Source organism: Phaseolus vulgaris, chromosome 11 (genome assembly GCF_051622355.1).
Source record: "Phaseolus vulgaris cultivar YP4 chromosome 11, ASM5162235v1, whole genome shotgun sequence".
Classification (NCBI taxonomy): domain Eukaryota; kingdom Viridiplantae; phylum Streptophyta; class Magnoliopsida; order Fabales; family Fabaceae; genus Phaseolus; species Phaseolus vulgaris.
The window spans coordinates 3,069,467-3,083,694 of record NC_143508.1 but is presented as its reverse complement, the minus strand read 5'-3'; the positions used below and the strand labels follow the sequence as shown (position 1 = coordinate 3,083,694).

At 32.2% G+C, this 14,228-nt stretch overlaps 1 protein-coding gene across 2 annotated transcripts; it reads left to right on the top strand.

Moving 5' to 3' along the window:
- Positions 1-3,651: 3,651 nt before the first annotated feature.
- Positions 3,652-8,760, top strand: LOC137818497 (inactive leucine-rich repeat receptor-like serine/threonine-protein kinase At1g60630). Of its 2 annotated transcripts, none has more exons than XM_068621960.2 (3): positions 3,652-4,193; positions 4,350-6,313; positions 7,921-8,760. In XM_068621960.2, exons 2-3 carry the CDS (start codon positions 4,978-4,980, stop codon positions 8,577-8,579), a joined length of 1,995 nt encoding a protein of 664 aa, XP_068478061.2. In that variant the 5' UTR covers positions 3,652-4,193; positions 4,350-4,977; the 3' UTR covers positions 8,580-8,760. The 2 variants fall into 2 exon arrangements, with proteins under 2 accessions (XP_068478061.2, XP_068478069.2); XM_068621968.2 differs by having other exon boundaries at positions 3,773-4,193; positions 4,353-6,313.
- Positions 8,761-14,228: the final 5,468 nt, after the last annotated feature.

Below are 14,228 nucleotides of genomic sequence, written 5' to 3'. Positions count from 1 at the left end.
GTTTTTTTGCTTTGTAAATTTAAAAGTATTAGCAATTATTTCAAGATTAATTATATATTTTATTATTTTTAATAAATATATTATTGGATATCTCACATTAACTATAAATTATAATATTTAATAATATATAAATTGATATAAATTTAATTTTATTATGTTTAGTTAGATTTAAAGTTAGTTTTTTTAATATGATATTAGAGTTATTTACTGATTTTATTAGACCACCCATAAATATATTAGAGTTAGTTTGCATCCACTTATATACAATAAATTGTTTTCATCCCTCTCCAACAAACACACAAATTAACAATTTCAAGATATTGAAAATGATGTCATAAATCACCTAATAAAAATTTTAAACTTTTATAAATATATAATTTTAATTCACAATATTAAAAAATATTAAGAATATGCCTAACTAGAATTTCAAACTGTTATTAAATTAAAATAATATTTTATTTTTATTTTCATATATGAGTTAAACCATTTTTTCTAGTAGTTAGAAATCCTTCTAAAGCATTTTTAAAAACTCCCCAATCAACCAAAATTCCTCATAAATGTCAGGGGTCATATGCTTATATGCTTGAAAGGACAAACTGCGACAAACACTGGTAAAATAAACACAAAAAAGGACCTTTCTCTTTAATAATTCTTAACCAGAATAATACTAAAAATAAAATATACAAATATTTATTATATTGAATCCATTATTTACCCTATTATAAATTATGCATATTTTTTTTTTCTAATGTGTAGCTTCAATATTATTTTATCATATTTTTAAATTAAAAGTGGTCAGCCTACAACCATTATTCTTGACTTGTTATTGTGGGTTGAAATTATGGAGCTTGGGGACAAGTGAGTGAGGGAAATGTTCATGCAATAACAGTTGTCGAAACAAATACAACATTAAAATTTCGTGGTGTCAAGTTCTCTTCAATAAAAAAAATATTTCATGATTATAATATCTTATCTCACGCAGAGTCGTTACTCTCACCAGCATGATGAGTGTGTTGAAATCTCACATCGACTAGAAATGAAAACAATTTGTGGATGCAAATCCCATCTCATGAACCGATTTTATGGGGTTTAGTTAGATTTAAAGTTCTCTTTATAATATCTACATTCATGGAATGGAAAGTGAAGAATAATTTTTATTTTGAAAAAAAAAATATGTTTGTAGTTTTTAATTTTTTTCTCAACTCTCTAAAATCCTGAATGTTGTAGGGCAATAATTATTTTGTCTAAATTTAGATTGAGTGTTTCCTTGCAACCATTCACAAAGAAGGAATGGAAGTCACATCAAGATCAAAACATTGAAAAGGTACTTAATAGTCATTGAATAAATGGAAGAAAAATATCATCAAGAAATTCTATTTTTTTTTTATACACTACATCCTAATAGCTGGAATTCATGTGAATCTTATAAGAAAATTAAGAAAAAAAATCAATTTTAGACGTCTCTTGTAAAGTAAATCAGTAGTAACTTATTAAAATCATTAAGTGATGTTGATTCGTGTACTTACTTTAATTTTCAATCATTAAGTAAAAATTAACAAGACTCGTCAACTATATATAATATAATTGTTTGTAGAGCATAATAATTTTACACCGTCACTTAACATAGCATACTAAAAGATATACAATGTGTTTGGTTAGAAAAAAATTCATACTTTTAAAAAATATCCTAGCCTTTTAAAAATATTTATTAAATTAAAATAATAGTTAAAGAAGCTTTATTTTTTTTTACATTTGTATACAAAAATAAAATAAAAAATCAATGTACTAATAGATATAAAAATATTTTATAATATATAAATAGACATACATTTGTCTTTATAAATAGATTTTATAAAATTGAATTATACTTTATTAAAAAATATATTTCTTACAACAAATTGTCTCTCAATTATAAGAAACTTTGAAAACATTTTCTCTGACAATAAATAAACAATTTCTCTTTTATATCTTTCATACTTAAAATGGAAATAAAAGATTTATGAAATTTTTAGTTTCTTACAAATTTGATATTCTTAACGATACGATTTTGGAGGAAGTGAAGAATCAATGCAAAATTTTATTCTTAAATTATTCTAAAGTGATGTGTTTTTATATTTTATTTTCTTTAATCCATTTTTTTTTTCATTTTTGTTTTATATTAAACGTGACCGAAAGCTTTACGGCATGTTTTGTATGATCTATTAGTTTTAAATTTTTCATTGGATTCATCCTTCCAAATTCAAGGAGAATCAATTATGTTGCGTGTTGTTCTTCCTATTGTTCCTTCTTTATTGTCTCACTCTCTATGTTTTAACTTCACGTGCGAGAGTTATTGTCTCCGCTTTGATTATACACTATTATTATTAACAATTAACAATCACAAATAAAAAAAATTGATAATTTAGAATGAAGTTTTTCCAAGATTGAATACTACAAATTTGTATTGAGTCGATCAGCACTCATTCCATGTCGCCATCCAAGTAATAAAGAGACGCCGCGTCACATGCAAGGTCGATTAATCCATAACGTTCAAGTCAAAGGTTAACCAGATTAGTAAAGCTAATCCATGGTCAATGGTGGCTTAACACAACCATAAACGTAAACCAACTCCATTAACTTGGTCCAACAGTGGAGGCTCATTAAGGTAATATAAATAACATGCATTTCAAGGACAAAAGATATGTCATTATCTACAGTACTCTAATAACCGAGTGTCGATACCCTATTGACTTGAGCGTTGAAGTGCCTTCTGCAGGTACCATCTCTACCTGAGAAGCAAGACAACTGAGAGGAAAGAAGCACAACAAAGATTGCAAACGCATTAAGGAGTATCAAGAGTGTTAGACCGACCAGACACAAAAGTAGGAGTAATCGTTATTTAGATTCCAAACCCATTCGAGAACCAGATCTAAATAAGAAAAAATCTAAATAAACACAAACAGATTTTTTTCCCCCTCCCTCAAGTCTTACGTGTCAAATAATTAAAACCCATAGGGATGAGCAAGTTAGGTCCCACATCGTAATTGAAGATTTTGCATAATCTTATAACATGCACTTGATTAAGGATAATCTTATTTTATCTTCATACTTTCAACTTTCTTTTCTTGTAAAAATGTCAGAGAAAACAAGTTTCTCACTGTGTATTCCTATATCAATGTGCAGTTATTTGGTAATACAAGTTATATTTTTCAAAAGTCAAAATTTAATACTAATTAGATTAATTGTGATGTAAATTGTTATTTTAAAATCAAAATGAAATGAAATTAAACAAATTTTTTATTGAGTACTTGTTATGGATGTTCTAACAAAGATGTGAAAATGAGTCCCATTTTGTTATGGTTAACTATGACCACACATAAATGGTTCCCAACCCATGGATTTTGTTACCATGATTTACGATGACCACTCATAATCAAAGAACCACCGTCTCTTAATAGGACCTAACGCAGCCACAAGATCATGGCCTAATATTTTCCATTCTCTCCATTTTTCTACCAATTTCTTAATTTTGAGACCAAACATATTAAAATGTATGTTACATGAAATGATGGAGCAGAAGAAAGGATAAGAGATTCACAACATGACAGCTGGTAAGAGTCAATGATCAGTAATACACGAGCTCAACTATGTACCAGTCTACTTTTTTGCTTTGACTCTTCCAGTGCCCATTTAATTGCAACACGTGGCAGGTGTTGGATTTTTTAATAATTTTCTGATCTGTGTTTTTTTTGTGAAATTTCATTTATTGTTCTTCTCTTTCAGCCTTCAATTCCTTCACCAATTTCCTGAGAGGAAAGAGGGGCCTTTGCCTTTGGGAGAGGAAGAAAGGGGCATGTTCTTTTCTGTCATCTCTTTCTCTCTCTGTTCAGACAGACACAGACAATCTCTCTCTCTCTCTCTCTCGAATTATTGCTCCAAACCCATTCAGAGTACAGATGGATCTTCGATCATAGCGGTTTTAGCAGCTGGAATCTGCAGTTGCACCATGTGTGTTTCTACTGCCACCACTGTTGTAAATATACTATTATTTTCCACATAAACATTCAATTCCTCTGAAGCAAAGAAAAAAATGGAGAAAGTCTTGAAACTTTCTCAGCCACCATCATTCCATTCAAATGGGTTGATTCTAAAGAGAAGAGTGTTGGATCCCACCTTTTAAAAGTGCCAAATTCCAGTATCAGCAACCCAAGAAAGTAAGTATAAAATTACATGCATGGTTGGTTTTGTTTATGCCACACCGGATCAAATAAAAATATAATACCTTAACATTACAGAGATGATAATAAAAAAAACAGTACTTGTTTTTGTTTGCTTGCAAAGTTGTTCACTTTTGTTTAATAATGTTGCAGCAGTGTAGGAATATATAAATCATAGAGAGAAGAAAAGAATGGTTATTTGTGGTCTGCGGGTACTGGGATGATTTCACGTGAGAGTTCTGGCACTGTGTCCGTGAGTGTTGCGAGTGCGGAGGAGTTTCGAGACAGCAAAGGCAACCACTTTAACCACGGTAAGTGTCTCCATTTTGATGGATCCCTTGAGCTTCCAAACAGAGCTCTCTCTTCCATTATTGTTTCCACTCCCATGGTTACTGCTTCATTCTTCAAACTTGAACCCCATTTCTTCAAGTTTTTGGGTTAGATGAGTGGTTGAGGACTCTACTCTATTCTACTCTACTCTACTGAGTCTACCACAAGAATGTCATGACACACGAGTGGAAGATAGAGAGGGTTTTGTTTTGTGGGTGTGAAAGTGAATGGTAGATCTCAAGACTTAAAAGTGAGTGAGTGAAACAGCTAAGAAAACCAAAGATCTGTCTCAACTCAACCGTTTTTCAGCTATAATTTAAGTACGTCAGTTAACTGTTAACCCTCATATGCATTAAAGTGTTCAATGGCTCTCATAATGGGAAACCAAAACAGTTGAAATTGGAAGTCCTTGCTTCGAACTTCAACTGTGGTTGGTTGGTTGGTTCCTAACATGGAGAGATCCTATGTTTTTGTTTTTCTCTGTGTCTCCGTGCTTTGTCTCTTCCTGTCCCAACCCGCCAGATCAGAAGACGATTCCCAACCTCTTCTGGCTCTCAAATCCTCCATTGACGTTCTCCACAAGCTCCCATGGCGACAAGGAACCGACGTCTGCACCTGGGCAGGGGTCAGAGACTGCTTCAACGGAAGAGTCAGAAAGCTCGTCCTGGAACACTCCAACCTAACCGGTTCTCTCGATTCCAAGATCTTGAACCGTTTGAACCAGCTAAGAGTCCTCAGCTTCAAAGGAAACTCACTCTCCGGCCAAGTCCCTGACCTTTCCGCCCTGATCAACCTCAAATCGATTTTCCTCAGCAGCAACAACTTCTCCGGCGAGTTCCCCTCCTCGCTCGCGCTACTCCACCGCGTCAAGGTCATTGTCCTGTCGCAGAACCACATCTCCGGCGACATTCCAGCGTCGCTGCTGAATCTCCGGCGGCTCTACATCCTCTACCTGGAAGACAACGCGTTCACGGGAAGCATCCCGCGTTTCAATCAAACCAGCCTCAGGTATTTAAATGTCTCCAACAACCGGCTCTCCGGCGAGATTCCGGTGACCGCCGCCCTGATCCGGTTCAATGCGTCGTCGTTTTCAGGCAACGCGGGGCTCTGCGGGGAGAGCATCCACCAACCGTGCAAAAACGGCAGCGTTTCGTTGGCGCCGTCGATAAGCCCCAGCCATCCGCTGGTCCCGGGAGGCACCGCGCCGGCATCGAACCGCGCGAAGCTGGTAAAGATAATTGGAGGGTGCGTTGGTGGCGTTGTTTTTATTGTGGTGTGCATGGTTGTGGTGTGGGCGATTTGCAGGAAGCGGAAGACGAGGGTGGGTTCCGGAACGAGGAGCAAGGGCGGTGCTGAGGTGGGGGAGGGGGAGGGTGGTGCGGCGGGGAGTGGTGGAGGTGGCGGCGGCGACGGCGGGGATAGTAATAAAGAAGGGGGTTTTGCGTGGGAAGGTGAGGGTCTGGGGAAGCTGGTGTTCTGCGGCGGAGGTGATCGCGAGATGAGTTATAGTTTGGAGGATTTGCTGAAGGCTTCGGCGGAGACTCTGGGGAGGGGTATTATTGGAAGTACTTATAAGGCAGTTATGGAATCTGGGTTCATCGTCACTGTTAAGAGGTTGAAGGATGCTAGGTACCCTGGTTTGGAAGAGTTCAGAGCTCACATTCATGTTCTTGGGAGGCTCACCCACCCCAACTTGGTCCCACTCAGAGCTTATTTTCAGGCCAAGGAAGAACGTCTTCTGGTCTATGATTACTTTCCCAATGGCAGCCTCTTCTCCCTTATTCACGGTATCTCCCACCACCACTTTACTTCCATTACACTCATTCCTCAATAACTTGTTCATACTCTTTTTCTTACTCTTTCACTTTAATCTGTGAAGGGGTGATTTCTGTGATAAAACTATTGTTGTAAGAATGCAGTTTGGTCCTGAAAAGGGGCGCTGAGAGTGACCTAAAAGATGATTATCTTTTAATAATGGGGCCTCCAATTATGTCTATGCACTAAACCTTTCCCTCTCCCTCAGATTTAGTTAAATAAGGACAAATGTTGCTGCTTTCCCTGTCAAAACTGTTTGATGTAATTTCAACTTTATAAATATGTGTGTGCTCTTAAATTGACAACTCATTTATAGCGTGACCCCCATGATGGTGTTGTCGCACTCCACCATGGAAACATTACAATGACTGGAATTAGTGTTTTAGTGTACTGCCATGTACTTCTACAGTCATCTCATCTCATCTTTAATCCATCTCAATTATTTTTTTATAGGAATTAGTCGCTGTTAAGTTAAGTCATATGCATGTTTTAAATCTCATAATTCCAGAGTCTATCATCAGTTCAACACTTTCTGCTTCCACCTAGCTATGGGATTCATAGATGGTAGAAAGTGGTTGGAAAGTTCCCCTCTGTTTATTCTTTTTAAAATAAAACAACACAATTGAATTTTTTTCATCATGGTACCTGAAATATGTATTTCAACAGTACAGATTTCGGTTACCCTGTCGATCTTGAGACTGGAAAATTCGATATTTTTTTGGTTTTGGAATTGGCCCTTGAAGAATTTAGTAGCCAGCATTAAGCCCCTTTCTAGAATCCAGCATTAAGCCCCTTTTTGGTGGGAATTCTTTTCAAATATGCAGGAAGATGCTGGATAAACAACAGTGTTCCTCTGCAACTGTTTAAACTGTAAAAGTGGTTACATTATTCTGTGGATATCTGAAGAAAAGTGTTATATGTAAAAAGTTGAGTGTTTGTGAGAAAAGTTTAAGCATTATTATTCCTAGGGAACAGCCCCAACTTCAATTCTATTAGAATAAGATAATATGCTTTCTTGCAGAGCATTTAACAAATAAAGAAGTCAACCTTTCTTTATTGTGGAATCATAGTATCCAAGGATAGAAAGTAGTCAATCATTCCAATTGTCATTTTTCCTGGATCCTCACGCGTAGTTCAGCTGGCTTGAAACTATTGTTTTTCTCCTCACATGCACAGTGCTGCTTACAATGTTCTATCACTGACTTGTATCTTGATAATACAACATATGTACGGTGATAATACTAACATGAATGTAAAGGGTACAAATGTAGAATCCAAGTGATAATACCAAAAAAGTGAGTTTATCTTTGAGCTAGCCTCTAGTAATTGATGCATATACTTTGCATTTTAGCTATACTTTATCATCATCATTTTGTGTAAGTAATCTTTCCTAGACGTGATTGAAGCTGTTTGTATTTGTTAATTGAGCCTTTTGGAAACTGTAAGAAAACCAAGAGCATTCTAAAGGCATCACATGTCACTCACTGTGCATGGAACTAATAACTGAAAATTTCTGCATCTTAACATTGCTCTCAAACTAATAATTGACAGAAGAGCTGTTGCAATGACAATTATGCAGGATCAAAAACATCTGGCGGGGGAAAGCCTCTTCACTGGACATCCTGCCTTAAGATTGCGGAAGATCTAGCAACAGGCCTGCTCTATATCCACCAGAACCCCGGCATGACACATGGAAACCTTAAATCTTCTAATGTGTTGCTTGGTTCTGATTTTGAGTCATGTCTTACTGATTATGGTCTCAGTGCGTTCCTAAATCCTGAATCAATGGATGAGCCTAGTGCCACTTCTTTGTTCTATAGAGCACCTGAATGCCGCAACTTTCAAAGGTCACTAACTCAACCAGCTGATGTATACAGCTTTGGGGTCCTTGTTCTAGAGCTTCTAACTGGCAAAACACCCTTCCAAGACCTTGTTCAGACGTATGGGTCAGACATACCTAGGTGGGTCAGGTCAGTGCGTGAAGAAGAGACAGAGTCAGGGGACGATCCTGCCTCAGGCAATGAAGCATCAGAAGAGAAGCTTCAGGCTCTTTTGAACATTGCCATGGCATGTGTTTCACTGGTGCCAGAGAACAGGCCTACAATGAGAGAGGTTTTAAAGATGATAAAAGATGCAAGAGGGGAGGCACATGTCTCATCTAACAGTAGTGATCACTCCCCTGGTAGATGGTCAGATACTGTTCAAAGCTTTCCAAGGGAAGAACACCAGAGCATATGATTGGTAACTTTTGATAGCTTCATAGTTGAAACTATGCATTCTGATTTTTCCTGAATTGGTTATTGATTCCATGCATAAACTAGGCGATACGAAAATCATGTGGTAAAGACCTGCATTTTAATCTCTTGCTTTGTCAGTAAATGCATTTTAAAGCTAATCAATGGATTCATTTGTAGAGTCACCAAAGATTCACCTTGTCTAAAATTTTCAGGACAATTCTTTTTTAGTTTAGACCAGTTCTTGCTTAAAAGTTAGTCTTGTAGAACAAACTTTCCAATAAAAACATGGGGTTCAGATAAGTTATTCAACAATTTAAAATAAATCATTTCAAAATGAATTCTGTTAACTTTTTATCTAGAGGAACATTGATGCTATGATGTAACTTTGCCTTTTTGGTGCAAGCATAAATGTGTCAGTCACGAATTGATGGTTGTGACTTGTGAGGTTGTCAATAAACGTTTATAATTATATGCATCACACAACAAATGAAAATATTTTTTTTTTTCAAATTGAGTAATTTTGAAATTCTATTGATGAATTTTAAATTGGTTCATTTTAATTTATAGGTGTTAAAGGAACATTTTTCTTGTATAAGACTAGTAGTCATTGAAACTTATATAAACTAATAGCACGTAATTAAAACCTTTCTCTTTTACAATACATTTTATTTTTCCTCTTCCGGTTACAAGAAAACATATAATGGTATGAGCCTCTTTATTGAACAAAATTAAAATAAAACATAATTAGTAATACTTTTATACTTTGCTCTCCGAATATTTTATATTTCTTTATAAAGATTTTTTTTTTGTTATTATTTGGGCAATTATACTCTTCAGACTCCTCAATTTATATGTCTAACAATTTTCGACTATGGCCTTTCTACTTGAACTATCTTTATAATAAAGATCTTCCCGACGTTTAAATTAGTATTCAATATTTGATGATCGAACAAATATTAAATATGTACCTTAATTTGATGTTAGTAGATATATTTATAGAGATATATTATTCTGACGTTTAAATTAGTATTCAATATTTGATGATCAAAAAATATTAAATATGTACCTTAATTTGATGTTAGTAGATCTATTTATAGAGATATATTAGATCATCGTGTTAATGAAACTAAATTAGCACGAATATCAATGTTAATTTTTCCATTAATTTTACATTGTATAGATTCTCTGTAAAATTTATATTTAAAGAAACATTTGCTTTTGGTTACCGATATACTCAGTCCTTGATAGTTGAAAGACTATTACTAAACATATATATATATATATATATATATATATAAATTATGTATTCTATAAAATTACGTTTTATAAAAGTGAATTTTTAAATTTTCACAACGTTGTAATTTAAAATAGTTTTTATATGATTTAGCACAACGCGTGTGATGATTTTTTATACCAAGCCAAAAGAAAAAGCCAGAAAAAAGCAGTGATGAGTTTGATGTGACCAGAGAAAAAAAAGTGATTTAGTACGTGCGTTTAGATGATTTATGGTTTATGGCTTTGGATGAATGGAGGACATGTGTTTGAAGTGGGTCACCAATCACTAACCTCCACAATTAATCTAATCACAACTTCCTCATAATCTATTCATCACTTTATATTCTTCATGCTTCATTACTCTGAATCCAGTAATCTCATTCTAACTATTTTTATTATTATTTCTTCATTCTCCTACTATACAAACTCTCATGGGACACAATTAACAATCATCAAGGTTAATTAAATAATTAACACTTTTTTAAATCGAATTAGACTTTATTTTAAATAAATTTGTCATACCTATCAAAGATTCCCAATGACTTTAGCTTAATATGATGATACCTGGTAAAAGCTTTCGTTTAAGATTTAGTTATGTCTATTTTAAAATTTCACTTTAATTGGGACACGTCACTCATTTAATTACAAATTATCATTTTTTTTAACAATTATAACTTATTAGGTAATTAAGAATGATTTAAATCCAGTATTAATAGATATAGTCTATCTATATATCGTTTTTGTTAACATATGAGTTTTGGTCTAGTATTTCCATATTTTTGTATTTTTTTTAATAATACTAGATGATTATTGTTACTTGAAGTGTCAGTCTAACTGAGATGTCAAGTAGTTTAATGATGTCTAATATAAAAAAATATTTGAATTTTTTTAATCCAACTAAATATGGTAAGTTCTATAAGTATATTTGTTAATTTTCAATTCTCATATATATATAAATTAATATTCTTATTGTTTATAACATAATCTTAAAGTCAAGTAGCTGACTTAAAGCATGTGATTCCTGTTCCAAAGACAAAGAACTTATTGGAGTAAGAATATTAAACTTTGAAGTTTAAATAGAACCTCATACCACTAATGCTAGAAAAAAATAAAAATAAAGCGAAATAATAGAAAAAAGAGAAATAGTAAAAAAATCTTTTTTTTTTATTGGAAATAAATAAGTAGAAAGAAGATTATTTAATTAGTAAGAAAGCAATAGAAAAAAATTATTTTATTTATTAACATAATTTTATTTGTTGTCATAATAAAAAAAGGAAAAAGTATATTATATCATAATTGATTATATTTATTAAAAAATAATAATTTAATTTTAACAACATCTAAAACCACCATCATTTATCTTAATTTGCATCTTCAGGTGCTTTGAATAGAAAGGAAGCAAAAACAAAGCATTGCTACAAAGTAGCCTTCTAGAACCATCTTCATGCCATCAACTTTTGCTCTTACCTAAATCAATTATTTTGTCAGCCTTGCGTTTTGCATACGAAATTTATTATTTATTTATATATTTATCGCATGGATTAGATTCACTCACACCAAGTTTTTATTTTTTTAAAATAAAATTTTAAATTACTGATAAAATCATAATCAATATTAAAATTACTTGAATGATAAATAATAATGAAGGAACACATATTAACACATACAAATAATTTATCTTTTTTTAAAAATAATCCTCGATGCTGCCAACCTTAGAACACGTCTCTTAAATCATATGTTCGTGTCGGACACATATATCGAATACCGACACTCGTAAGATATGTATCGGTGAAGTTTTCAATTCAAAAAAATATTTGTTGGATTTCTAATAATTCTATCATGATTCCAATACAATTTTAAGACGAAAAAATATATTAATTTTTTAAAACTTCAAACTTGTTGTATATTGTATAAATTTGTATTATGATTACTAAAATAAGAAATAAATCATTTTGAAAAATCATAAAAAACATTTTTTTCTGAAAAAGATTTAAACATACTTGTGCACATAAATCTTTATTGTTAATTTATATAATTTATAATTATATAATATATAAATTTGTGTTCCGTGTCATATATTTTAAAGATTATATGTATTTTTGTGTGAATATTTGTACTATATATCTGCCAACTCATGATTTAATCAATAAATTTTTTACTATGATACATTTTTGATACTATATTAAAAATTTATAAGATAAAACTTGCATTAAATTATATATTTAAATGATTTTCTACCAACGAATTGAATGAACATGTGGGCACATGAAAAAACTCATTGTTTTCGAATGACGAAATCCTCCATTAATTTTGTACAATAAAGCAAAACCAATTTCATGACAACGAGTTAAGCAAAAGAGTAAAAAACAAAGTTGTATGAATGATGAATAAAAACAGCGACAAGCAGAAGGCTCTCTCTTCCTCTCCGCGCAGCAACGTGGTTCCAAAACGAAGTTGTCGTGAATGTGAACTGTGAAGGAAGATGGTTTTTAGGTTGGTGTGTGTGCACAGAGCAGACGATGGTGTCACGTTGCCATAAAGAAGTTCCCAGATGTTAGGGACCCACTGTCTTTCAGAATTGAGGTAATGATATATTGACAATTCATATTTTTTATATAATTATATCACAATTTCAAATATTATTATTTAATTATAAATTAATCTTTTATTATATTATTTATATCTAAATCCATCATATCAAGAATTGTACACTTATGAAGTTCGGACACTCCTCTTAAATGGCGTGTTGATGTCCAATATCGGATACCAACACTCGTATAACACCTGTAAGATACGTATCCGTGAAGTGTCTAATTCAAAAAGTATTTATTAGATTTCGGACAATTTTAATACGGTTCTAACACAATTTTAAAAATTAAAAATACATTAATTTTTTAAAAATCAAACTTTATTGTATAAATTATTATTATGATTATAAAAATAAGAAACAAATTATTGTGAACCAGTCATGAAAAACATTTTTGTTCCAAAAAATAATCTAAAACATACTTGTGCACATAAATCTTTATTGTCAATTTATATATTTCATAATTATATAATATATAGATCCGTATCCCCATATCCTATATTTTAAAGATTTTACGTATCTCTGTGTCCGTGTTCATGTGGTATAAGTGTCTGTGTGCTATGTAGTTGTACACAACTTTCATGATTTTTCATGATTGTGAAAGTATTATTTCTAATCGATGAACACTTACCCAATCAACCCTCGCCTGTTCTATTACAACAACCTCACAACCCAAAACAAACCTATGTTTTCCCACATTTCTTTGTTTCAATTCAAATCTTAGTATCATGTTAGTGTGTTTCATTACATTTAAGAACTCCCAATATCAGTGTCTTGTCATAATCTTTCAGACCCCGACACAAATCTCATTTTAATTTTTCAATCTCATAACGTCTTGTGAAATACTGTTTAGAGACGTACGTAATCCCCACAAAACAACCAGTTTCTGAAGCAGACAACTTAAACGTGATAGTTTTAATAATGTTTTGTGCATTAATTCCCAAAGAGTTTAGTACAAACACTGTTTATAAGTAACTTTTTAACCAGTTAAGAAGATCTTTTTATACGTAGCTACCAAATAGTTTTACTCTTCATATGATTTTGCTTTGGCATAACGCGAGAATTGGGTTTTGAAGTTATCGAAGAAGGCTCGTAAAACTGGCAATGATAAAGTTTTTTGGGAAGCAATTAAAGTTGCTGACGTATTGGTTAAGCATGGGCTTCCTCTCCAAATTCGTACACTATTCTTAACGCCTTAAGTATGGACACACGGTTTGTATTCATTTTGTAACTCTTTATTTTGGATAAACAAGTTAGATATCATGTTTAATTTTCAGATATTCTTGCAACATGTTTATGGAAACAAATGAAAATTCAACAAATAATAAAAAGATAAGTTTTTTTTTTAAATAGATCGATTTGTTATTTTTTTTATTGAAATGAAGTTGTGTAAAGAAGTGGTGTAAATATGAAATAACTTTATTTCGAAGATGAAATCGTATAACATTTATAATATAAATATAAAAAAGTTGTGAAAACATGAAATGATTTTATTTTGGACACTAAAAAAATCATGAAATAAAAACAAAATTTTAAAGACCAAAATAACTAGTTACAATAATAACTAAATTAGAGTTTATTTTAGAAACTAACAAAATTTTTTATTTCTAAATTAGTTTTTATTATTGTTAATTAGTTTCTAATTAGTAATCAAGATTTTAACTACCAATTATTTAGTTTCTAAAGTTGGTAGTAAAAACCTTGGTTGTTAATTAGATACCAATTCAGAAACTATTTAATAATAATATAAACTAATTTATAAACCATTTTTTTAGTTTCTAAAATGGT